The sequence below is a fragment of the Urocampus carinirostris genome, chromosome 2 (genome assembly GCF_059441175.1).
Source record: "Urocampus carinirostris isolate Australia breed hairy pipefish chromosome 2, RoL_Ucar_1.0, whole genome shotgun sequence".
Classification (NCBI taxonomy): Eukaryota; Metazoa; Chordata; class Actinopteri; order Syngnathiformes; family Syngnathidae; genus Urocampus; species Urocampus carinirostris.
Genome location: NC_142350.1, coordinates 7,493,457 through 7,519,521, shown reverse-complemented (window position 1 = coordinate 7,519,521; position 26,065 = coordinate 7,493,457). Strand labels below are relative to the sequence as shown.

Genomic DNA, 26,065 nt, shown 5'->3' with positions numbered 1-26,065 from the left:
TAAAATCCACCGCTTTATAATGTCTAAAGTTCGGCACTTATCTCAATGAATAGCCATATGACATAATCGGCAGTTATTGTTTTATGTCTAAGTCATTTACAGTATATTCATTGCATTCTGTCCCTCTTGGGCTTCCATACTTAACAAGTGTCAAGAGAGTAAAAAAAAAGTGGTCGGCCAGGCTTCGTACAAAGGCTTTTACTGCAGCGGGGAGGACAAGCTAAAAAACAACAGGAAGTGAAAAACCTCCACAATAAGAGTTGTCAAAAAAGACAAGCGTCACAGTGCATGGCGGGCAAAAAGTCCATCGGGGATCAATCGCTGTCCGAGGCCACGGCCGACGAGCCCTTCCTCTTCCTTTTGGGAGCTTTGGGCTTGGCGTCTTCCTCCTCCTGAGAAGGAAAGAGGAAGTGAGGCGGAAGTGGGCGTGCCATTCTCTGTGTAGAAGAAACCTACCGAAGCGCTGCTGGATGCGCTCTCCTCCTCATTGTTGCTAGGCGGGGCAGCGCCCTTGCGCGACCTCGGTGACGTGGCAGCCGCTTTCCGGCGGGACTTAACGGGTTTAGCCTGCGAGTCCTCATACTCTTCGGCCAGGGCGAAGAGGTCGCTAAACCTGAAGGTCACATGATCAGAAACCTCAAATGAACTCTCAACTCTTTATTGCCCTAATTTCCCTTTGCTTTTTTATCACACGATTGCCACTGATAAGAGCGAGTCAATAAGTGAATGCAGCTTATCGTCTAGCAGGGGTTGACAATATTTGTTAAACTGAGAGCTATGTTTTGTTACCGAGTAGTGCAAAGGGCACCCAGTTCGATATGCATCTCTAAAATAACCTATCATGGTATTTCTATGTTGTTACTATGTTATTAACAGCTTCATTATTGAAAGTATGGTCAAATAGACTCAGTCAACCACCCCAAAAAAAATCATTGTACTAGAAAATCACAATCACACAGCACTGGTGAGCTATTTTCAGAATGGGTCCGCTAGCACCTCAGCTGTCCTTAATTCATTGAAGGTCATAACGTATAAATACGTTTTTAGAAACATTGTCTTTGAGTGCCAAAGTGTAAAAATACGTTGTTGTTTTTTAAATAAAATAAAAAAACAACTTTTATAAAGTGTTTGGCGGAGCTCATCAGTAAGGATCCAGCCTTTGGGGATGATTCCAGAATGAAAAATCACCATTAGAGTGCAGAAGTGGCTTTGCTAAGATCTTTGTCCGCACATCAAGGGAGACCCACTTCCTAGTATTGCTTCTTGAATCCAGCGATTGAAATGTGTAGGCGTCCCCATATGGCGAGTAGGTAGTGAAGCAGTGTGGGGAAAAAGCAAGTAAATGGATACATGCAGATAGAGCTTTTTCCTTTCTAAAAAAAGATCCCTTTGACATAGTCGGCGCAGGGAAGATGACGTTTCGTGCCTGTGCGCAGGTACGCAATCGCCATGGTAAACGAAATCCTGTGATAACGAAATGTGCTTCCAAAGTTCACGCATTGTTCATGCATAAATTCAGTGTTCTTGCAATAAAATGTTACTCTTTGAGTTTAAGGAAAGCATTGTTTAGATATTGGAGTTGTCAAAAATGAAAAAAAAATTACCAAAGGGAAAGTTCTGTTTGATATTCATCCTTTTACAAAAAGCAGTAGGTTTTTTTTTCAAAACAAGTTAATATTCGACTGTGGTTTATTTTCTTTCAAATGAAAGATGAGGGTTCAAGCTTTCTTTTGATATGCCATATGGTTATATAACTTCAGAATTTAAATTGGCTGGCATTGGGGCTCCTCCCATTTCAGAGAAATGTCTGTCATTGAATAAGTTAAGGGGGCACCCTGGTGCCTGCGAGCACCACTTTGGAGACAACTGGTCTCGAACATGGCTGGGCAACCTTGGTTTTGGAGGAAAAACAACATTTTGGCCCTGTTTCACCACTAGGACAGATTATTTCGCTTCAAATAAACTTTGGGGGAGAGTGCAGAGGGGTATGAGGCCTAGCAGCACCTAGAGTCAATCTTTGCGTGCAGCTCATTGCCTTGACTAGCGCTGTACAACCTCGTTTTTTTAGCACAGTATTTCTGAACTTTGTTTTTTATTCAAGTCACACTTCTCATTTAAATAAAACTCGAGAAAAAAAGAATAGGCATATAAATGAAAAAAATGTTTATGAATAGGTCGGATGCCTCTGAGCAATACGAGCTGTTGGAAGAAAAAACAAATTCATAAATGGCTGAGTTAAGACAATTTTAAGGTCACATCCAAATAATGTACACTGACATACACTGTGTAACAAAAGAAAACGCTTGCCACAAGGTCTAAACAGTGTACTGATGTTAGAAATGACTGATAAGGGCCCCAACAATGTCCGTGCACACCAATAGCGATGCCCGGACCTGAACTCAACAAAAAAAGGCTGCCAACGGTCAGGAATTGTTCTTACCTCATCTTGTTTCCTTCGTCGCAACTGGCCTGAACGTGCTGCAAAGCCTGAAGGATCGGCGTCTGACTGAAAACTGAGAACGTCCAAAAATGTAAGCCTGAGATCACACCGTGACGAAACGAGCCGACGTTCAAACTGACAGCTGTTCTTGGTGTTGTTCAGACTCAAGCGCAGATTGTCCAGATGTTCCAGGATCTGCTCTAGCGTCAACTGGGCCAGTTTACTACTTGAACTGCGGAGACTGAACACAAACAAAAAAGCTTTTGGGATTTGAAAGTCGAGTATCGAAATGAGAGCGGCGTGGATCTACACACCTTTGCCTTTTTCGCGGTTGGTTGTTGTTCTTGATGAGCTGCGCTTTGATGTGTTCGGCGAGCGTGTCGTCGTGTTTGGAGGCCCAGTGCCTCAGCAGGCTGGTGGTGAATTGGTCCTCGTTGTGGCAAGGTCTGCTCAGTACCATTTTCACCATTTCTTCACTGGGCCTGGTGGACAAAAAGGGTGAAAGGAGTGCAACTTTGGTTGTGGTTGTTGTCACGGCGCTTGGTTTTACTTTTCTCGTCGGAGCTGGAGCAGAAGGCAGGACAAGGCCTCGGGATGCTCTGCAAAGAGAAAATAATTAAAAAACAAAGTATTAATTATCCCCCAAAAATGCATGTACGGGAAATGACAACAGATGTGAAGAAAATTACTAGAACCGCTTTCTTCCATCTTCGCGACATTGCTAAAACTCATCCTATACTGTCTCAGTCGGATGCGGAGATAATAATTCACGCGTTTGTTACCTCCAGTCTCGATTACTGTAATGCACTACTTTCCGGTCTCCCGAAGTCCAGAATCAAGTCTTCAGCTGGTACAAAATGCTGCAGCGAGGCTTTTAACTAGGACAAAAAAGTCCGATCCCATCACGCTGATTTTGCATTGGCTCCCTGTTAGCCTAAGATGTGATTTCAAGGTTCTCTTAGTATTATACAAAATCATACACGGGCTTGCTTCCTCATATCTTTCAGATCTGATTTCCCCCTATGTTCCGGTCCGAAGCCTTCGTTCTGAGAGCGCCGATCTTCTGGTGATCCCGAGAGCCAAGAAGTGTTCCGCTGGTTCGAGAGCATTCTCCATCCGGGCACCGGTGCTGTGGAATGCTCTTCCCCCTGAGATCCGATCTGCAACCTCAGTGGAAATGTTTAAATCCAAGCTTAAAACAGACTTCTACTCTATAGCATATAACTAACCTATACTTTTCGTGGACAATATCTTTGTATTATTTGTGATTGCAACATCCTTTGCTCTCTGGTAATCCTGAAAGGGGGATGCCACATGAGCGGTCCCTTCTCAAGGTTTCTTCATTTTCCTCATGTTGAGGTTTTTGAGTTTTTCCTTGCCCTCATGTTGGTTCCAGATCAGGGGATGGTGTAGTAATAGTCTCAAAAATAGTCTGTGTAATAACCTGTGCAGCCCTTTGAGACTCTTTGTGATTAAGGGCTATACAAATAAAAATGACTTGACTTGACTAGATGAGGTTGGTGTTTTAGTGCTGCTAGGCGATAACTGTACATTTTTTAAATATATGTAAAGATGACGCTGACAAAAGTTTTAAGGATGCACAATAAGTTTTTTCCCTATTAATTACTGACAAAAATATGCTTCTGGACAATGTTCCTTCTAAGCTGCATGTGTGCGCAATTGCGCACTACCCAGAGCTTTTCCGCGCACAAGAAAATCTAGCCAGCTCACAAAAATGAGGGCTCGAAATTGCTAATCAAAAAGCGAATTAAGTCAAAGTTACAGTACATGAAGGTAAAAATACACGGGTTCCCCTGACGATGTATTCTAAATGCGGAATTTTGAAGTCAATGTCGAAGTAGAATGAAGTTGAGTAAAGTCAGTAGAGTTTTCAGAGAACCGGCTTTTTCGTCTCGGCTCACTAAAAATAACCGGCTCTTTCGACCCAAACGGCTCTTCAGGTTCTTTTAGCTTCATTAATCCCCAGACGACCAAATACTATGTAAAATTGTACACAAAATGACTTAAAGGAAGGGGGGAAATAGAACAAAAAAGAAAAAATACCAAAATGAAAAAGTAGTGAAAAGCTAAGAAAAAAAAGAAACAAAAGGAGAGAAAAAGAGAAAAAAAGAGCAGGAAAATTTCAGAAAAAAGCCAGAAGAAAAGAAAGAAGCAAATAAAGGGAAAAAGGTAATAGAGAACAAAAAAAGAAAGAAAAAAGTAACAGCTATGAAAAAATAAACACAATGAGATTTTTTTAAAAAGGAATTTAAAAAAAAAAAGGGAAAAAAACGGGGAAAAAGATTGTGTTGCATTCAAATAATTTCCAATTATATCAAGTTAATCTTGTTGCCAACATTGTACTTCCACTAAAAATGTAATTAAATACAGTTCTGTATCTTACAACCGACTAAATGAGCCCCCAAAAATGTTAGTATTATGCGACAAAAGACACCAGGAATAAAAGAAATGGAAATCTTGTGAAAAAATTGTAAAAACAAATGACGTTTGTCGACCGAACAACCTTTGCAATAGTACATTTATCAATTCATTCAAAAGTGAAAAATAACTTAGCATTGCCGAAAACAAAATGTAACTTGATGTTAAGTTTTGGACATATTTGATAATGATTTAGTTGCCACACTTGGGGTCCTGTTGCTCACTGTTGTTTCAAAGGTTGCTCACCGATTTTTTGTAAACTCTCAGACCCGAGGAAAATTGGAAAATTAGAGGGAACATTGCTTCTGGATACTGTTACTAATAACCTTTTCTTTTAACTGCAAATTATATTTTTGGGGAAAAGAAAAACACACACAAAATGCATCCATCCATCCATTATCTGCACCGCTTAACCGCAGTAGGGTCGCGGGGGCACTGGAGCCCATCCCAGCTATCTTCGGGCAGTGGGCAGGGGACACCCTGAACTGGTTGCCAGCCAATCGCAGGGCACATAAATACAAAGAACTCACTCGCCCAATTATACCTAGGGACAATTTGAACCGGCCAATTAACCTGACATGCATGTTTTTGGAATGTGGAAGGAAACCGGAGTGCCCGGACGAAACACACGCAAGCAAGGGGAGAACATGCAAACTCCACACAGGAAGGTTCTATCTCATGACCTCAGAAATGTGGCGCACATGCGCTAACCACTGGGCTGCCGTGCTGCCCCACACAAAATCCAATTTGTTTAAATTGTTTATCTAATTTGAATAGGAAACAAACTTAAAACGAGTAAGAGTGTGTCAAAAGAAGCATATTTTTTTCTGTACTAAGAATTAAGATTTTGAGCTTTAACTTTTCTTTGCTGTGACTGTATTATGAAACTTTGTGGGTCTTAGGAAAACAATTTAGAGTGTGTATAATGTCACGTAATTTACAAAAATCTACTACAACATTGCTGGAATGTCTTCGTTTTAAGAGTATATCTAAAATAATTTAAATAATTTTAAAAAAAGTTAAAAACACAAAAAGCATTTTTATTGATGTGTAAGTACCGATTTTTTTTTAAGTATAATTTCTAAAGACTGACCGATATGAGTAAAAAAAAGGGGTCAATTACGCATCGCTGCCCGTCAGTGGAGAGGTCTGGCTCGTCTCCGAAAATGGATGACACTTTCCAACGGAAAAAACAATGGCAACATGATAATGAAGATGCTGTATCCGAGTCGTATCAGGAGGCTTTCCCTGCTACTGGTAACCATGCAAACCAGGACTATCTGTTTCAAGTGGGGGAGAATCCTCCTACCCCCAAAAAAACGGCCTGGAGAGGGATGGGCATCATCAGGCTGTACTTGCCCAAGACACACCACAGAGAGGGGTGCCGCGTCAACCGTTGCGGTTAAGGGATCCATTAACTTGAATCCATTATCAGATCATTAAGCAAAATCAAAGTGTTTCAACCGTGCACAACAGGCAAAACCTTGGAACTTTACATTTTCGAGGTGCGATTTGCACAAAAGAGGTACGGATTGGGTCTAAAAAGGAACTTATATCCCATCATACTCAGGGCATGAATCTCTCTGGACAGCAATGACGGATTAAAGTATAGGGAAACCATACACGTTGAGGGAGCAACAATTTTGCAAAAAAAATAGAGTGGACCAAAATTCCCCCCACAATTCCCAACGACTCGTTACCAATTATCGTAAACATCTGTTTGAAATACATTGTAAAGCTCTTTTGGGAGGTCTTCAATGACTTGAAAAGCGCTATATAAATGCAGACTGACCGATACATGTTAAACCTCTCTCGTGAAGATGCTCACAGATTTCCCTGCAGTAATTGCTTTGTTATTTTTAATATTAGTCCCAATCTTCAGCTGGTTACAGCTTGCGACCTAGCAACGGTAGCCATTTGTGGGCCATCTTTGATAATCAAAAACTTCATTTCCATGGTTAACATGTTTTTGCTTCTCCCTTTAGTATCAGTACAAGTTTTGAGACACATTCCAAATAAATACAGTGGAAAAAAAAAACTTCTTGAATTGTCTTCTCGCTATGTCTTAACTCAGCAGGAGGCACTTCAGCCAATAATATATAATACTTTTTATGATGCATTGACACAAGCCAATAGCAGACAGCCATCTTGGAGACATACCTTGTCATGTGCATGAACAATGCAAGTTTCAAATTCATTTATTTAGAAGTTTTGGAAAAACAAAATAATTTGTAGTTGATGTCCTATAGTAAAAATGCCATTGAATAGAAACGTTATTCCACACGATAAAGTGAAAATGTAGTAAGGTGGCGTTCACTGTATCCCAGCGGAGGAGGGAAAAGTCGGTCCTCCTTCAGGGTCTACTCTATTTTGAATAGTGTTCCCTGTGATGTATTCACAATGGCTCGGAAAAATGAGTAAACAGTACTTTTGACTCGTTGTCAATGTATAAAATCAATGCTTTATTGTTACCATGCAATTTTCAAATGGGCATCATTAATCTAGTCTTTAGGATTTGAACACCAAAAGTAACTTTATGTGTATGAAAGCACCGCTAAATCACTGCTCATCTTTGAGCTCAAGCTCATGAGTGAAAGCAGGGCCATGATTGTGCCTGTAGGTTCTTGTTTTTTTTTTTCTTTTCTGTATTATAAGATGAAATCCAAGATTTTTTTTGCAGTCTGCATATAAACATATACCCTTTTTTGATTGGATAAAAATGGTGGCTACCTTTGTACTTGAGGTGCTGCAGGATGGGGATAATAGTCTCCAGAGGGATGCTGTGTGCCAGGAAGAGCTGCCACGTGCTGTACTGCTCGAACGTCTCCCAGTCCAAAGACTGAACTGATATAAAAAAAAAAAATAAATAAATAAATAAATAAATAAATAAATAAATAAAATCTGCCAGAAAGTGCCACCAACTGTCTATGTTGCATATGTGTGCTCACTTAGTATGTTGAGAACCGAATCCTTGCGGAACATGACCAAGTTCCCCATCATCACGTGACACATTAGCTCCTGCAACTGAGGTAGTGCCATGTTAGCATCGCCATGCTAAGCTAAGTGGTCTCTTTAGCCAACCTGAGTAGAATCGATGACCGCCACGATCATGTTCAACAGCTCGCCGCTCCTCAACGTCTGGTCTGGGAACTGAAATGGAAGACGATCAGGCCACTGAAGGCATCGTTGCGTTGGCGTGTTTTACCTCCGAATAAATGGAAGGGGTGAGGTAGCAAAGCAGGCGCACGTCATCCTCCTGACACGCCTTCATGTCCATCATGAGACACGTGTGGAGGTCGCCGAGCGCCGTTGCTTGCGCGAAGGACTCGTACAGCATCATCTTGCCGTTCGCCGCTTTACTGCAGTACAAAAAAGCAGAACTTGAGGTTTTGCTCCCTTGAGATCTAAACTGAACACACAGGTCCAACTCTATCATTATTTAGGAATGAGTAATTAGTTAAAAGTGGGGTGTATGGTTTTTTTCAACTTTAAAAAGTGAAAATTAATTATTTTCACCGTACAATAATGGCCAACTGCGTTCAAAGAGCCCTTACACTATTTTTTCCGCCACACCTACCTGCTTTAATCTTTTAGCAAAGCTGTTTGGGTCTGAACACATTAGGCAGGTGCTATGGATGGTCGGGGGTGTATGCAGGAGAGTGACATCATGCTTTCCCCAGTGGTATTTTTTCCTTTCTATTTGTTGGTGAAGTATGAAAATGGTGTAAGTAGGGATAGTCCTTCTTCTAGGACAGTCCAAAAAAAAATTCCATATACATTATTTGGAACACCATTATTTCCATTCTATCATGATTTTTATTTTTAGGAAAATTTGATAACATGAAAATAAAATAAAAATACTTTCAATTATGTTTCCGGAACAGATTAAAATTTAATTGAATAAAAATTTGCTAAGTAATTTAAAAATAATAAATATCACTGATGAAGTCTCATCTCATCTCATTAGCTTAACCGCTTATCCTCAGTAGGGTCGCGGGGTGCTGGAGCCCATCCCAGCAATCATCGGGCAGTGGGCAGGGGACACCCTGAACTGGTTGCCAGCCAATCGCAGGGCACACGGGGACAGACAACTCACTCGCTCAGTCACACCTAGGGACAATTTGGACCGGCCAATTCACCTGAAATGCATGTCTTTGGAATGTGGGAGGAAACCGGAGTGCCCGGAGGAAACCCACGCAAGCACGGGGAGAACATACAAACTCCGCACAGTAAGGCCGGGAGCTGGATTTGAACCCACGCAGGAGGTTCCCACGACTTCAGAACTGTGCCGCCGTGCTCACTAATCAAGTTAAAATGAATAATAGGTAATAAGAATAGTTGTAAAATATAAAACAATACATTTTGATAAAACAATTCATAAAACTGAATAATAAAATAAATGAACTGATAATACATGTAACCAGTACATTTTATAAATAAACATACACAGATGTATACATATACATGTATATCATGTACAAAATTACTTAACTAGAACACTTAAATAATAAATAGATAATTATCATAATTATTTCATTTAGAGCGGCTAAAAATAACACATAGCTTGAGTTTGTTAGAGCTACTTATTTGTTAGAGCTTACTAAAAAGGCCAGTAACAGTGTTCTCGTCTGCCTAGACGCATATCATTTATACTGGGGACGCATAGAGCCGAACTACCCGATTATTTTTTTTAACAAAGATTTACCGCACTCCAAACTTTTCGTCAGGCAGATCCGCCATTTGTTGTTCGCGGTTCGAGTTTTCGTCTGCACGCCAATCTCGGCCAACGAGATCTTGTTGCTTCGAGATTACGTCATTGTTGTGGTGCTTGTCGTCGAGTTAAGGTGAAAATCAACACAAAATTGGTAATTTCTTCAGTGTCAGTAATAAGTCGAAACATAATGCAGAAAGTGATAACAACGGCAATAATTCTGGCAAGAAAAAACGGTGGAGAAAGTCTTCAGAAGATCGCGAAGGCAAGGAAAAAAACGTGCGTTGAAGCGAACGATTCAACGAAAGAAAATAAAAGAATACTCCTAGCAAGACAAGGACTTTTCTGCCAAAATTGACTAAATTATATTTCTGGTTACGCTATGAGGAGGATGATGATGGAGGCTACATGTTCTGTGATGCGTGTACCCAGCGTGACAAAAAAACTGGATTGCATAAATCATTTTGCGATACGAACTTTCAGAAAAGCACATTGGATCGGCACAGCGACAATGAAAACCACAAATTAGCTATGGAAATTCTGTTTCTGCAGGAAGAGAGAGGCAAGTATGAACGGATATGACATCAAAAAGAAGACTTGGCCATGCTTTCACTCTTTAACTGCTAAAAGATAGTTACGTGGATGGCAGTATTTTCAGTATTTTATAATGTACAATATTGTGAACTGAAAAATCTGAAGCGATAACTGTTTTGTATTACCAATCAACTGTGATGATTAAAACTGAATGAAAATATAGATTTATATAATTATTTCAGGGCAGCACGGCGGCGCAGTGGTTAACGCGTGTGCGGCACAGTTCTGAAGTCGTGGGAACCTCCTGCGTGGGTTCAAATCCAGCTCCCGGCCTTACTGTGCGGAGTTTGTATGTTCTCCCCGTGCTTGCGTGGGTTTCCTCCGGGCACTCCGGTTTCCTCCCACATTCCAAAGACATGCATTTCAGGTGAATTGGCCGGTCCAAATTGTCCCTAGGTGTGACTGAGCGAGTGAGTTGTCTGTCCCCGTGTGCCCTGCGATTGGCTGGCAACCAGTTCAGGGTGTCCCCTGCCCACTGCCCGATGATTGCTGGGATGGGCTCCAGCACCCCCGCGACCCTACTGAGGATAAGCGGTGCAGCTGATGAGATGAGATAATTATTTCAGCAATATTATTTTGTATAATTTACAATATTGTTGTGAACTGAAAAATCTTGAAGAGAAAACTGATTTGTATTACCAATAAACTGTGATGATTAAAACTGAATGAATATATAGATTCATATTACATATTTGTCGTCGATTTACAATTTCAACCTCGATAACACTAAATTTTGGGGACCCATAGATCTCTGTTGGGACCCATAGATTTTTGAGCATGCGAGTCCCCGGGACCCATCTTTTCAGAGGTAAAATGAACACTGCAGTAAGATTGAATTTGTCAAGCATCAGGAGCCTGAATCACGGAACTCTGTGACACAAGTAGCGAGAGAAGGAAACAGTGGGAAAAAAAAGTCAAATATGACAAGTGCCAGATGCCTGAATCACGAAATTTGACAACATTCGCTTGCAAGAGCAGCTGTGGAAGGCAAGTGACACTGAAGGACGAAGCAGGAAAGGCTAATAATGACAATACCAGAAGCGAGCCCTAGCCTGCAATCAAGAGGTTCACATGAATGGCTTGAGATGAAAAAAGTGGAGAAAAAAGTGGGATACGCCTAAATAAAAGGAGTCAGTGACCCCATACAAGGCCAGCTGTGTGCAGTAAGTGGCCGCTAAGTGCTTAAGTCACCACAGGGACAAGCTAACAAAATCATAATCCAGACTTTTGTAGTAGTTAAGCGGTGGCCAAACTTGGAACTACAAATTTCTAAACTTTAGTATTTTAACCCTACTAGGGGTCACTATATATTACACACTGGAGCTTTAGGGAATATTTGAATGCATAAAACTTTACCTGGCTTTGAGGTAGTAGAGAAGGTGGTACCCTATCTTGGGCTGTTTCTGGTAAAGTTCTGCTAGCATGTCCAGAAGCACAGAGAAGCCACTGTTGTCCTCCTGCATGGTGACCAGGTTCCTGAAGACCAGGCAGACCGGCTTGCACACCGACTCCTCTAGGGACCTGAAACCCACGTGGGATTGGTTTGGCGCACTCGCACAAATAGTAAGCGGTCTTACTCGTCCGTGATGTCTTCGGGCAGAACATCTCCTCGGAAATGTTCTTTGAAGATCTCTGCTAGGCATGACGCTAACGCGGACATCTGCTCAGTGTCAAAATCCTCCTGCAAAACATTTGCGTAGACACACACTTGTTATGACTTAGATGTGTGTGTATTGGGGCTGCAACAATTAGTCGACATCGTCGAAAATTAGAACGATGATCGGAAAAAGTTAACAATGAATATTATTGTTGACCATTTTTGCCAGACGATGATTTTCCAACTGAGTGAGGCTTCTTACACAGGGCTCCTACGGCTGGGGACAAGTTCAATTTCTTTTTAAACGTCTTTTGAAATTAAATTTAAGACCAAGTCGACAACAACCATAATTGAAGCGAAAAAAACAAAAAACACAACATGAATTAGAGGCAATTTTAAACAAGTGTTTATTTCATTCTTATTTTTAAATCACATTTTGATCCAGTTGAAAAATTTGCATCCGAAAAACATAGCTCTCTCCTAGGTTTTAGACATGAAAAACAAATAAAAAGGATGTGTATTGCACATCATGGATCTTCAGTCAAAACTGGCAGATAACTATTAATTCCAAAGAACCATTTTGCTACATTCATGAAGCATATTTATCATTATGAATGAAAATTCTTTTTTAAATAAATATGTGTAGTTGTAATCACATTTTTAAGACTTTTTGAAAAATAGATTTAAGACATTTTAATGCCATATAAGGGTGTATTTCAATGCTTTTTAAGACTTTAAGGAACCGCAAAAACCCTGCTTACATGATTACAATCTATTCTGAGAGCTCATGCGCAATAGCGTCTCTGTTTCAAGCAATAACATGAAATGACTGTGTCAACAACAACTACACGAACCAAAACGTCAAAAGTTTGGGAGCATTTTAGCCTGGATACAGCAAATAAAAAGACTTGCAAGGTTTTCAAAGCGGACCTTGCGTATCATGGTGTATCTCGGTAATTCACGAACTTTTTAAGTCAAAGGATGTCGGACTGCCCCGCCACCCTACTGAGGATATGCGGTGCAGCTAATGAGATGAGATGTCGAAGTGTTGAACAAAACGGAGTCTGACTTGCCTTTGTATGATTTAAAAAACATTCAAGATGACATGATGACATATTTTATATTTGCATTCATCCATCCCTTATTTGCACTGCTCATCCTCAGTAGGGTCGCACGGGTGCTGGAGCCCATCCCAACTATCTTCGGGCAGTGGGCAGGGGACACCCTGAACTGGCTATCAGCCAGTGGCAGGGCACACAGAGACAGACAAGTCACTCGCTCATTCAAACCTAGGGTCAAACAATCATATAAACAAATAATCATATCTTACATCATTATAACAATTATTTGTTATTTAATTGCGATATGTACAGTATTTAACAGTTTTTTCAAAGTTTAAGGTGGGATTGGACGTGCACCAAGAATGAGCCACAAGACCCCGACCAGACCAGGCGAGCGCCCGTGCCCATCCACACTCCATCCGTAAAAAAGCAGACGTCCAGTCTCGTTTCATGTCACAGAAAATACTGTGCAGTATTTCTTAGCTTCAGTTATGTCGTTTAATCTGACGTCATTGCCCGTTCACTGCTCAAACTTTATTTTGCCTTTCTGTTTTCCTAATTTAAATCCGAATGACAATCAAGGCAAACATATTTGTATTCATATTGATTCATTTTGATTCATATAATTATTTATTATTTTAATGTTTTTATCTGGTTCGGAACTAAATTCATAGGATTTCCTAAAATACAGAAATTTCACTTTGCGAACCCCACCTCAGAACGGATTCATGTTGTATCCCGGGGGTAAAGTGTAGTGACATAATAATAACATAGGTATAACACAACAAAAGTTATATTTTCAGAAATACATATCAAACTGGTGGCACTTTGCATTTTTCACTGTCAAAGTAGTTATCAGCTTCAAAAAGGTTGAGAAAGATCGGATTCTCTTTGTTATTTGTAAGGGGTACACGAGATTTAAAAATATATTTTTAAAAAAGCAAGGAAGCCTACACAAGCACGGGGAGAACATGCAAACTCTGCAAAGGAAGGCTGGTAGCTAGATTCAAACCCATGACCTAAAGAAGTGTGCCGCGGTCGTGCTGACCCCTCAGCTGCCGTGCCGCCCCCATATTAGCATATCACGATAAAAGAGAGGTTGAGCTTCATGCCATACTGTGCCTGACAAAAGTATTTGAAGTTAAATGCATGCAGTCCAAAGAACAAATGTCAGCTGTTAAAAGCGTTTGGTTAGGAATCTTTAACCACTTACCATTCGTGTAAAATTTGCCTAAAATCCCAATTCAAGACCGACACAAAGTAAATTGAATTCAACCGTCTGGAGAATGTGGACGGTTTTGGTCTCTTTTGAAAGGTAACACTCTAATGTTTTGTCCCAAACAGAAATAATCACGGAAAGTTAAACTCACATTAAATAATCTGAGTTGGAATACACGGAATTATTTTTTCCTCGCCTGAATTTTTTTGGGGCAATCAAATAACGGTGAAAGAGTGTAGCATGGGCATCTTAGACTGAAAACAGGTCACAGCTTGAAGCCTTACCTCGTACCTTGTCAAATTTGATCACAATCTGAAAAATTAAAAATTGACTTTTACACATTTTTCTAACGGTAGATCTAGGCGTTTCCAAAAGTGCCCATTTGGAGACCGCATTTCACAGCATTTAAAACTTATATATTTGTGTATTTTACTTTGGCCCATTTTTAGACATTGTGAAGAGATTCAAATGTTTGTCTCCTTCTAAATGTGAATCCATAATTGTGCACACTTGCGCGTAGTAATGGTGTGTAGAAATGAAGCGGATTTGAATACACACTGTAAATGCGAACATGTTTATGGTGGGAATTCATTGGCAAATCAATGTGTCAATCTACATTTAAATTGGTAATTTTTGGCTTAAGATTTTAGAAGCTGAATTGGTCGTTGTTTTCCCTCATAGGTTGTCACAGACTCAGGGCCCTAAAAAAGCTTGCAATTGGCCAAGAGCGGTGTCAATCACAACGCCAGTATTGAATGGAAATATTGAAAATAATCTGCCTACTTTGTTTATTTTAAAAGGGAGTACTGAATCCCAACTGACAGATACAACAAAGCTTGACAAACATTGCCGGAATGCTGTCTGCAACATCGTGTGTTCTAGAGTAAATATTTTACACGGTTGGATTCACTGGACTTACGTGAATGTAACAACACTGTATTTGCAGGGAATCGTATCATGAGCTGACTCCTAATATTTTTTGGGCATCTTGTTTTAGACCAGGGGTCAGCAACCTTTTCGGTGCGGAGTGCCACTTTAAAATTTCCTTGTAAATCAGTGTGCCACACCAAGATTAATGACTCGCACAACATTTTTTAATATCAAACAAAGCTGTCATTTTACACCAAACCAAATATACAACATGGATAGACATTTTAATCGTATAACTCAGTCTTTTTCAACCCTTTTTGAACCAAGGTACACTTTTATTTATAAAAAAGTTCCGTGGCACACCATTGGTCGAAAATGTTTGTTATGTCAAATATTTTACTATAACGTTCATCAATGATATCTTGTTACAGAAAATATCAAAACTTGAAATAACAGCAGCAATGCAGAAGGCACTCGTGCGTGCACACACACGGTTCTTTGAAATATTCGCCATCAGTCAATTGTTTTCCACACTGGCTGGAAAGAACGAGATGTTTTCGCTCAAGGAGCAGTCATGATTCGTTCATTTATCGTGCGCGTGTGTTTCGTTGGCTGGGTTAAGACACAGAGCTCTCCTTTGCGAGGCGCTACGCAAACACGCGCTGACACAAGGAGGAGCGCTAACGTAAATGGTCTGCATTTATGTAGCGCTTTTCAAGTAAAGCTTCTAAATAACACGGTGCGCAAATGAAAATGTCTAAATTTCAGGTAAATGCGCTTAAAAAAAAAATCTGTATTATTTTGACGTTCGCTCGAGTGCCACTGCTGGCACGCGTGCCATAGGTTGCCGACCCCTGTTTTAGACTGATAGTGTGCTGAGTATATTTTAAAACGGTCATATCTTTAATCCCAAAAAGTTTAAGCTTTTCAATTATATGTGGCATGACGAATTTTGGTGACTGGTGACATCGTGTAGACACAACTTTGTATATGATCTGTCGGAAAGTTAATGGGTTGAGTTATTTTGTTACAGACTTTGCAGTTGAACAGTGATTGTACTTTACCTTGAGTTTTCTACTGCTGCTTATGAGCCTGTTCTTGGCTTACAGCAGAGGTCGGCAACCTATGACCCGCGTGCCACTACTGAGGGGTTGACCAGTGACACGCAAACGCACGGCAAAGTACCTCGTGCATCAAGTGTTAAACGTCGTTACGAGACGAAACATGAACATTAATTCAAGGAGGAGTCTGACAAGGCGGCGACATTAAAACGCGCTGTGTCCATGTATGGCAAACAAACACAGACCCTGAAAACCTTTGTCACTGCTAAAAACACTACAACTGAAGCTAGCTATCACATTGCTCACTGCATAGCAAAGCACGGAAAACCATTTACTGATGGCGAATATAATAAAGAAACGTGTGTGTGTGTGTGTTTGTGTTGCTGTTGAGCTGTTATTTCTGTTGCACTTATTTTCAAGTAGCCTTCTGCCTTGCTGCTGTTATTTCAAGTTTTGATAGTTTCTGCAATAAGATTTCATTGATGAATGGTATGGTAGCTGTCCATATCACTTGTTATTTGATTGTAGTTCATTGTTGAAGAAGAATGGTTGATTCTGGTTCATTCTTGTGGTAAAAAGTTGAAGTCATGGATGTCTACAGGCCTTTCCGCATGTTGCTGACATCCATTTTTTGGGTTTATTGATGAACAAGAATAGTGGAAGCTAAATTGGGTCAATTATATGATTTCAATCTATATCCATGTTGTATATTTGGACTGGTGTAAAATTACAGCTCTGTTTGATACAAAAAATTGTTTTGGCAATCATTAATCTTGGTGTGGCACACTGACTTATGAGGAAATTTGAAAGTGGCACTCCACACCAAAAAGGTTGCTTACCTCTGGCTCACAGGGGTGAAAAAATGTTTACATTTTTTTAATGGATTATTTATTTGCCTGTCCCTAAAAAAAATATTTTTTTATTGATTTGTGTCCCTGCTGACGGAGCACTGTGCCCAATTGGTTTTAGATAGGGCCTTTTTATGTATTTCTTGTAGGAATTTATGCAGTATGCTCAATAAAACATTCTCATTGTACCCTTTTTTCTTGTGTTTATTGTCATTTGCCACATTGTTAAATCAACTTCATGCTAAATTTAGGAAAAAAAAAAGGATAATATGATTATTTGACCAACCGTTTCAATGGTTGGTGACTAGTTCATTAATATAACAGTTAGTTGCATCCCTAGTGTGTATTTGTGTGAGCGTGTCTAACCTCCAGGATGAGGTCCACGATGTCCTGCATGACTTCACACTGGGACTCGGTGTCACTGAGGAATATTTTATATCATATTTAAGATGCAATAAATATTGAAACTCGTGCATCGAATTCTGACCTTGACTTCTGCAGCTGGACCACTTTGTCCTTCATGGTGTCCTCCAATTGGTCGAGCCAAGGTGTGATGTCAGCAGGCTCCTCCACCACCGCTTCACGGATGGGATGAAACCGAAATTCGCGCTTCTTCCCTATTTTCAGATTATGTATGAAAGAATTAAACCCCTTTCATTCTTTTTGCGGTACTTTCGACATTGTTCTGTACTATCGCGAGGATAATGATGACCTTTATCATTCACTTCCTCCTCGTCGTCGCTGAAGGCGGCGTCCGTGTTGTCGTAGCAACCTTCTTCTTTGTCCATCAAGTTATCCATCTCCATGGATGTCATCTCCTCCATTTTTACTGTGCGCACATGTTACTTTCAAACAGCATGCAAGCATGTGTATTATTGTGTGTTTATGTGTTCGTACCTTCCATAGGAGGCGAGGGGGCACTGCAGAACTCAGGAAATCTTTCTCGGAGCATGGACCGAAGTTCTCGGTCCAATTTTGGATTGTCGAACAAAGGAGCCAAGTGCCTAAAAAGCAACATAAGAATAGAAACATCAGAAATATTGAAGAAAAAATATTAAATTGACATCATCAGACTACTGTATTCAAATAGAAAATAATATGTTGTAGAAAATGAGTAGATTAAGTTTGGACAGCAGGGGTGGGGGTGGCTCACAGACATGAACTAGCATTCTTCTGTAAATGATTAGTAAACAGAATGTCTTAAATCAGAGTGTGCTTTGATTAAAGCATGCTGAATTTTCCAAATAGTTGAAAAATAATTCTATTTAAATTGTTTTGTAGCCAACCTTTGGATTTTTTACAAGGTTTTTCAAATGATCTAAAAAGTTGGTGCTCTTAGAAGGCAAGACAAATTTAATAGATTAAACTCTCGTCTTCTGTTTAATTTGTCAATCGATTATTCCTTCAAGAAGTGTAGACCTCGTAAATTCGCGACACGGTAGTGCCTGAGCCATGTGCAGTCTCTCTTTGAGACGACACAAGCTAAGAACATTCTGAGAATATTACCAGAATTTTTTTTTATTTTCATGTTTTATATTCATATCATCCAAATGATTACAACTTTTATTCTTATATATTCAGATTATTATTTTTCCATGTTTATACGATGAAATTAGGTGACAATATCTACACCTATTTTAAACATTATGTAACCAATCTTCTTGTAGATGCGACAAGTTAAAATGTGTGCTGAGCCCTGCATGTGAGGGTGGCCAAGTCATTTGGGCATCTTTTTTCCACTGTTTCCTTCTCTAACCACTCATATTAGCCACTTGACTGCAGACTATGGCTCACTTGCCACTATTTTCAGCTGCTTCGTATAAATAAATGTTGCCCTATCAATTGTTTACTGGCCGTTTTAGTAGTTACCGCCACTAGCAGATCAAGTTAGCAACTTCCACCAGTTCTGACCACCTTCAACTTTTGGCTCTTTCCAGCCGCTCCGGGTGTACCCAGTGCTCTCTGTCTTTTGTGTTCATCTACTGGGCTTAACACCAGTTTTTATGTCCTGTTGCTGAATGAAATTCATCTTTCGGCTTCAGTAGTGTGTCGTGTCAGCTCGATTCTAAACAACGACTTCTAGTGGTGAATTATCACACACTGTCACTTGAAGGGATTTTTTTTGGTCACATGAACCTTACAAAACACGTTTGCGTGGATGTCTTACGCTAGCACTCTTTTCTCCATGATGAATGTGAGCGAGTTGAAGACTCCCTGACGGACTTGAACTTCCAGCGGAGGGAAGAAGTGAGGAATGATCTGAAGAGGTAGGACACAAAAAAAATCAGATGAAGGAAGCCAGGACGTGGGATCTCATGGAGGCAGAGGCTCACCCGACACATGAAGTCAAGCAGCGTTGCCGTGATGGCGGGATGGGGCTTCATGGAGTGATGCATCACCAAGATGGCCGGTTCTGCATCACGTGACCAAGTTAGCGGCATTAAAAAAAATAAAATAAATAAATAAATAAATGTGCTTACTAGCGTGCTACTCACCTATGTTCATGATACTGTCTTTGTCGGGGTTGAAGAAGAGCCAATCGTAGAAGAGCGCTAGTTTGGCGTTGGAGGCGGCCACGTTTGACTGCACACACAAATTTAGGGTTAAAATGGGCACAGTCCAGTCCTGTACAAAAGAAGTCTTTAATTGCTTGAAAAGTGTAAGATGTTCTTTTCAACACATTAAACTATGTTTAAAAGACAATTACCTTTTTTTTTTTAATTAAAATTGTCCAATTTGGATGGGCAAAAGAACCCCTAATTTTAGGCGTCTGTTAATGGACTAAAAAATAGACCGTATTTAGCCCACTAGGGTTCACTAACCTTTTTGAAACCGAGAGCTACTTTTTAGCTACAGATTAGAACGAAGGGCTACAAGTTTGATGTGCACTGCTAAAATAACAACTCATCATGCTATTACTATGTTATTATTATGTTATAACCAGGCTGTAATTAGTGGAAGTAAAGGTTAAAATGGGCTCGGTCCAGTCCTGTCCAAAATATGTCTTCAATTGGTTGGAAAGTAAAAGTTGTCATTTCGACTACATTAAACTAGATAAACACCCCAACGACCATTTTTTGAAAGAATTTGGCCAGAAAAAGTTTTTTTTTTTACATCAATTTTTGGACTATGTGCTGCAGCCTGGTCATCCTGGAGGGGAGATTACCTCATGTGTTTTAAATCAGGGGATGGTGTAATAATAGTCTGTAGTTTGCAATAGTCTGTGCAGCCCTTTGAGACCCTTGTGATTGAGGGCTAAACAAACAAACATGACTTGACATCCTTGTATTTGACAATCATAACAATAAAGCCATTCATTCATTATTACCGGGTTGTAATAAAATAAATTGTCGTTAAAATATGCCACTAAAGAGCCATGCCAGTTACAAAGAAAGCACCTAGAAAATCACAGAGATCCATAAATGGTGAGCCACTTTCAGAATCAGTCTGCCGGCTACTCAAATGTTCTAAGGGGACTACCCGGTGCCCATGGGTCCCAAAAAAGGTGACCTCTAGCATACATATTTTAAGGGGCAAAAGAAAAAACTCAGGTTTAACTGATTCATTTACCGTGCAGGTGGTGAGGAGCCAGCCAATGATTGCCCAGCGGGGCAATATGTCAGAGCTAAGGACCTCATTGGACGGGTGGACCACGCCACAGATGTACCGGATGAGATCGCAGCGAAGCGATTGGCTCTCTGCCATGGACAAGTACTGGCGCTGGAACCAGTCCTGGTAACGTTTTTGCTGTCCGAAGCGTACCTAACGGGGTAATACAGAACTGAAGACTTCTATATAGAATGATAATCTATCACAACTTACCCTAGAGGTCATGAACAGGAGCTTTGTCTCCATGTCGGGGGTCAGACGACACGCTAGGAACTTTCTAGAAGTCCGGGCAGTGAGAAGCTGAAGGATGCCTGCACACATACATTTTCTAACATTAAGGACATCCAAAGTCATTTTTTTCTAACTCTCTTAGCTATTGATATTCATCAGACTAATGGCAATATGGTATTGTGGTCCATATAATTTCTTTCATTTTGTGTTTTGCAGTCGTATTGCCTAAACAGTCGCCACACGCTTTTTCTTTCTGTGTGTCAATAACGTTGCGTTCTAAGTTGTACACGTGCGGAAAACAGCTTTATAGTTTTCAATGTCTATCCAGTTTCTAAAAGCTATCATGTCAACAAAACGTACTGGACCCACAAAGCACCAAAGCAGCTACTCATATTTCAGATAACAAATCAATCATGCAATATAGTATCAAGAATATTCTTTAAATCATTATAAAACAGTGGTATTTGTTAAAGAAAGAAATGTTTTGAATGTTCCTTTCATGCCACATTTTGGTTTTCTAATCGCCCACATGGTGACGACAAGATGGGTTAGGTGGGTTAGTGGGTCCCTTAACTACTAGGGTTGTATGGGGCACCATTTCCTGTGGTGTGTAAAGCATGGTGGCGCCCATCCCTCTCCAGGCCAACATGTTTCCTCACGGTCAGTAGTGCAATATAGCACCAAGATTATTTTTGAAACAAGTTTGACAGTAGACATTATTTGTATCATTAAAAAAAGGTCTATAAAGTTCAGTACATTTATTTGTTAAACAAATGTTTGAGCCTGTAAATTGGGTCTGTTTGTTTATTGTGCTATACAGTATTTAACAAATAAATAAATGAAGGTTTCTACTTCGCAGATTTGATCTATTGTGGGGCCTTTTTGGAACGCAACCCCCACAAGGAACAAGGAATTACTGTACTCCATAATAATTGCGAGATGGTATCAAAGTCCTTATGGAATTTTCCCAATATTTGGAGCATTTTTCATAATTTTCATGGTTTTCTTACCCAATGAAATACAGCAAACTAATCACAAGACACAACATAGTCCTTATAGAATTTCCTTCATTTTTGGAACTATTTTGTGAGGTTGGTTAAAGCAAGTTATGAAAAAATTATTATTAAATAACAAAATCCAAACAGACTTTGACACAGCATTTTGTTGAACAATTTAACTCAAGTTTACAAAAGTACAATTCAGAGTGCTTGTAGTATTTAGTAACATTTTTAATAAAAATATATATTTTTTAAACTCCCAGCAACTTTTTGCCATGTCCAAAACCACTGATAGGCCTATTGATATATGATGTTACGGCAAACAGGACTAGTCATGGTTCTCCACCTTACCGGTGAACTGAGGACTGAGGACTTGAGGGTTGTGAAGCAAGTCCCTCCACAGCAGATCCATCTCAGGGATCCGGGCCACGTTCTGCAGCAGGCGGACCAAATCTCTGCCGATTATCACGCACTCCAAGAACTGAGCATTGGGGGGAAAAATGGATGAAAAAAAGGCAGAAAGAGACAATCCAGTCCAGTTGCCTGACCCAGTTCTTCACCTTCTCCCTCAGCATCCCGATACAGAAGTCCACTTCCTTTTGGCGGAGAGAAAGCAGGTTGGAGGCGCCGTGGTCCACAATGAGGCGCAGATACGTGTACACAGACATGGCAATCAGCATGCCGCTTTTCAAAACCCACTCCCTGAACACAAACATCGAAAGTCAGGAAGATGCAAAAAATAAAGAAATTAAAAATTAAAAAAATTAGATAAAAAATTAAAAGCGAGTTCTCATGTATGTGCGTCATACTTTTGCTCCAGCAGGATGTCGAGGACGCTCTCAGCCAGCCACAAGTTTTTTGCTGAAACGTCACCTCCTGCAAACAGACGAAATTGTTCAGTCAGTATAGTAGATATGACGCCCCCGCCTTATGACATTTTCAGATTTCGTTGGGATATAAGATGCATTTTGGGGGCCTTTTTTACTGCATTTTCCCTGCAATACAATATCAACGACAAACTTAAAATGAATATTAGGATATGTGTGTGAGTCTGACCTGCAATTTGTTTGAGCAACGTCATAACGACGCCATCCGTCGCCATCACACCGCTCTTTACAAGCTCTCGGACCAGCCACACAAGCTGCAAGAATGCAAACCCATTTCAAAAACCCCTTTCATCATGACGACGTCATGAACGTGTTTTTACCTGTTTTCGGGGGACGTCCTGCAACTTGAGAAACTTCTCCATCAAGATCTGGTTGACCTTCACCAGCACCACGTTCATTCCATCTCTGTTCACCAGAGTCAGGTCCCTGTAACACTGCGCAGACAATATTTTGTTTTTCGTCTATGTCAAACAGGTTTCGTTCACCCCTTTCATGGCCAAATTCAGGTTTGTTTTTAAGAATTTCAAATCCAAGTTCTTTTTTTCAGTACCTCTAAAAAAGGAAACCCAGTGTGAATTTTGTATTTTGCAGATCCACAAATATCCACCCATTATCTGCACCGCTTATCCTCAGTAGGGTCGGGGGGTGCTGGAGCCCATCCCAGCTATCTTCGGGCAGTGGGCAGGGGACACCCTCAACTGGTTGCGCCAGCCAGTCGCAGGCCATTCAGAGATGGACAAGTCACTCGCTCATTCACACCTAGGGACAATTTGGACCGGCCAATTAACCTAACATGCATGTTTTTGGAATGTAGAAGGAAACCGGAGAGCCCGGAGGAAACCCACGCAAGCACGGGGAGAACATGCAAACTCCACACAGGAGATCCACAAATATATCTACATATATATATATATCTACATGTATATATATACCACAAAACTTTCTCCCATGACTCCTCTGTATTATCCAAATGGTCATATGCAAACTTAAGACGGGCCTTGACATGCGCTGGTTTAAGCGGGGGAACCTTTCGTGCCATGCATGGTTTCAAATCATGACGTCTTAGTGTATTACCTAGAGTAACCTTGGAAATGGTGGTCCCAGCTCTTTTCAGGTCATTGACCAACTCGTGTCGTGTAGTTCTGGGCTGATTCCTTATCTTCTTTAGAATCATTGAGACCCCACGAGGTGATATCTTGCATGGGGCTCCACTCTGATAGACATTGACTGTCATATTAGCTTCTACCATTTTCTGAAGATTGCTCCAACAGTGGAGCCTTTTTCACCAAGCTGCTTGGCAATTGCTACGTAGCCCTTTCCAGCGTTGTGGAGGTGTAACATTTTGTGGTGTCTTTGGCCTTCACCATTTTACAAGTTAAAGTCTTATCTAATCTGATTCAGGATGATACATGGAGTGCAGGTGGCCTTTTATGGGCAGATTACCAGGTCTTTTAGGGTCAGAATTCTAGATTATACACAAGTGTTCAAATACTTATTTGCAGCTGTATCACACAAATAAATTGTTAAAAAAAAAATCATGCTTTGAGATTTCTGGATTTTTCTTTTTAGTTTATCCCTCTCAAAGTAGACATGAACCAACGATGAAAATTTGAGACCCCTCCATGATTCCTATGTGGGAGAAATAGCAGGGTTTTCAAATACTTATTTTCTTCACTGTACCCAGAATTGTGTTCTTTCGGTCATGGTCCCACAGTTCATGACCATAGGTGAGGGTAGGGACATAAATCGACCGGTAAATGGAGGGCTTTGCCTTTTGTCTTATCTCCCTCTTCACCACAACGAACCGATACGGGTCCTCATGACAGCAGATGCTGCACCGATCCAGCGGTCAATCTCCCGTTCTATCCTACCATCACTCGTGAACAAGACCCCAATATACTTGACCTCATCTACTTGGGGCAGGATCTCATCCCTAACCCGAAAGGAGCATGCCACACATTTCCGACTGAGTACCATGGTCTTCAACTAGGAGGTGCTGAACTTATTCCTGGCTGCTTCACACTCGGCTGCAAATCGCTCCAGTGAGAATTGAAGATCCCGGCTGAAGGAAGCCAACAACACCACATTATCTGCAAAAAGTAGAGATGCCATGCTGAGGGCTCCAAACCGGAACCCTTCCCCAGCCAGGCTGCGCATAGAAATTCTGTCCCAAAAGTTATCAACAGAATTGGTGACAAAGGGCAGCCCTGGCGGAGTCCAAGTCCCACTGGAAACAAATCCGACTTACTGCCAGCAATGGGGACCAAACACTGGCACCGGGCTTCCAGGGACCGCACAGCCTGGATAGGACAGACTGGTACACCATACTTCTGAAGCACTCCCCACAGGGCTTCTCTAGGAATACAGTCGAATGCCTTCTCCAAGGGTTATTGTTCTATTTTCTTTATTAATTATCCATTATCCGTAATCGGGGGGGAATTTTTTAAGGGTTATTATTCTATCTTCTTTATTCATTATCCATTATCCGTTATCAGTCTGTTCATAATACGCTACAAAGCCTAGGAGCCGGGACTCTTACTCTCAGCCAAAAGGCCAAGCTAAGGTCCTAGCCTTCATAGTACACAACCCTAGAATCACCCCCGGACCTCCCTAGACTGTCCACCGACCAGGGTTTCACAAAAATCAAAAGGAAACACTGTTATGGAGAGTCAGTGGAGGTTTGACTTACCCTCTGGGCTTGGGCCGGTTCGGTGAGTAGCAGAGCGAAAAGTCCAAGGCAGACTTCTTCATGCTGCTGCTGTCCCTTGCACACCTGGTTGCCAAGACAACATCATCTTTAAAATGTATTTCTTTTGACAGAAGGTGACGTCATAATCTTACGCTGGCTGTGAGAGCATCGTTAGCTTCTCTCTCGGAAAGGCCGTTGGTCAACGAGTGAAACACTGCGGTGCAACGCTCCAATTTCTGCACACACCAACGAAATAAAGTAAGAAAGCTGCGCATGCGCTTTACAGTTTGAACTTGTACGTTTGTTTACAAGGCAGGTAAAGCTAACAGGCTAAGCGAACAAATATACCAATTAGTTAAGCATTTTCTACAGAAGCCTAAATTATTTTTGTTTTCTTTTTATGAGCTTTTTGCCGCAGTTAAGTTTACCTCCTCCAGCTCATCTTTAGCGTCCAGCTGGGTGGACACCAGCAGGCGGCCCTGCGGCTTGTTCTTGGCCGGTCCAGCTTCCATCTGAGCTGGCCGCTTCGTTTCGCCTTCCCGGCCAATCCGAAGGCACTAACAGGGGCGCAGGGGAACGTTTAATAAAGAAAAACGAAAGAAAATGTTTGTTTTATCACAGTTTTGGTATTGGAGCTTTACTCCTGCCCCGCTCCGTGCTACTGTCCGAGGGGAACATAATGGACATTGCTTCCGGCCTTCCGACCAATCAGTGGGGAAATACGTCAAAATGACGTACAAATGGCCCAATTGGGCGAAAGCGGGTTCGGGCCGAATTTGGGCCAATCAAATGTAGAGGATGGGAACTTGAC

At 40.9% G+C, this 26,065-nt stretch overlaps 1 protein-coding gene across 1 annotated transcript; it reads right to left on the bottom strand.

Annotated features, from left to right (window-relative positions):
- ints3 (integrator complex subunit 3) lies at window positions 1-25,945 on the bottom strand. Its single transcript, XM_088328637.1, has 29 exons — window positions 25,683-25,945; window positions 25,407-25,490; window positions 25,255-25,338; window positions 22,886-22,999; window positions 22,735-22,819; window positions 22,488-22,554; window positions 22,239-22,380; window positions 22,030-22,159; window positions 20,663-20,760; window positions 20,411-20,602; window positions 19,336-19,423; window positions 19,174-19,253; window positions 19,008-19,099; window positions 17,738-17,844; window positions 17,553-17,669; window positions 17,328-17,457; window positions 17,207-17,261; window positions 11,762-11,865; window positions 11,541-11,705; window positions 8,085-8,238; window positions 7,966-8,029; window positions 7,828-7,908; window positions 7,610-7,723; window positions 2,991-3,039; window positions 2,755-2,922; window positions 2,581-2,681; window positions 2,441-2,513; window positions 457-613; window positions 1-392 (listed from the first exon to the last, which is right to left on the bottom strand). Exons 1-29 carry the CDS (start codon window positions 25,764-25,766, stop codon window positions 315-317), a joined length of 3,057 nt encoding a protein of 1,018 aa, XP_088184763.1. The 5' UTR covers window positions 25,767-25,945; the 3' UTR covers window positions 1-314.
- Window positions 25,946-26,065: the final 120 nt, after the last annotated feature.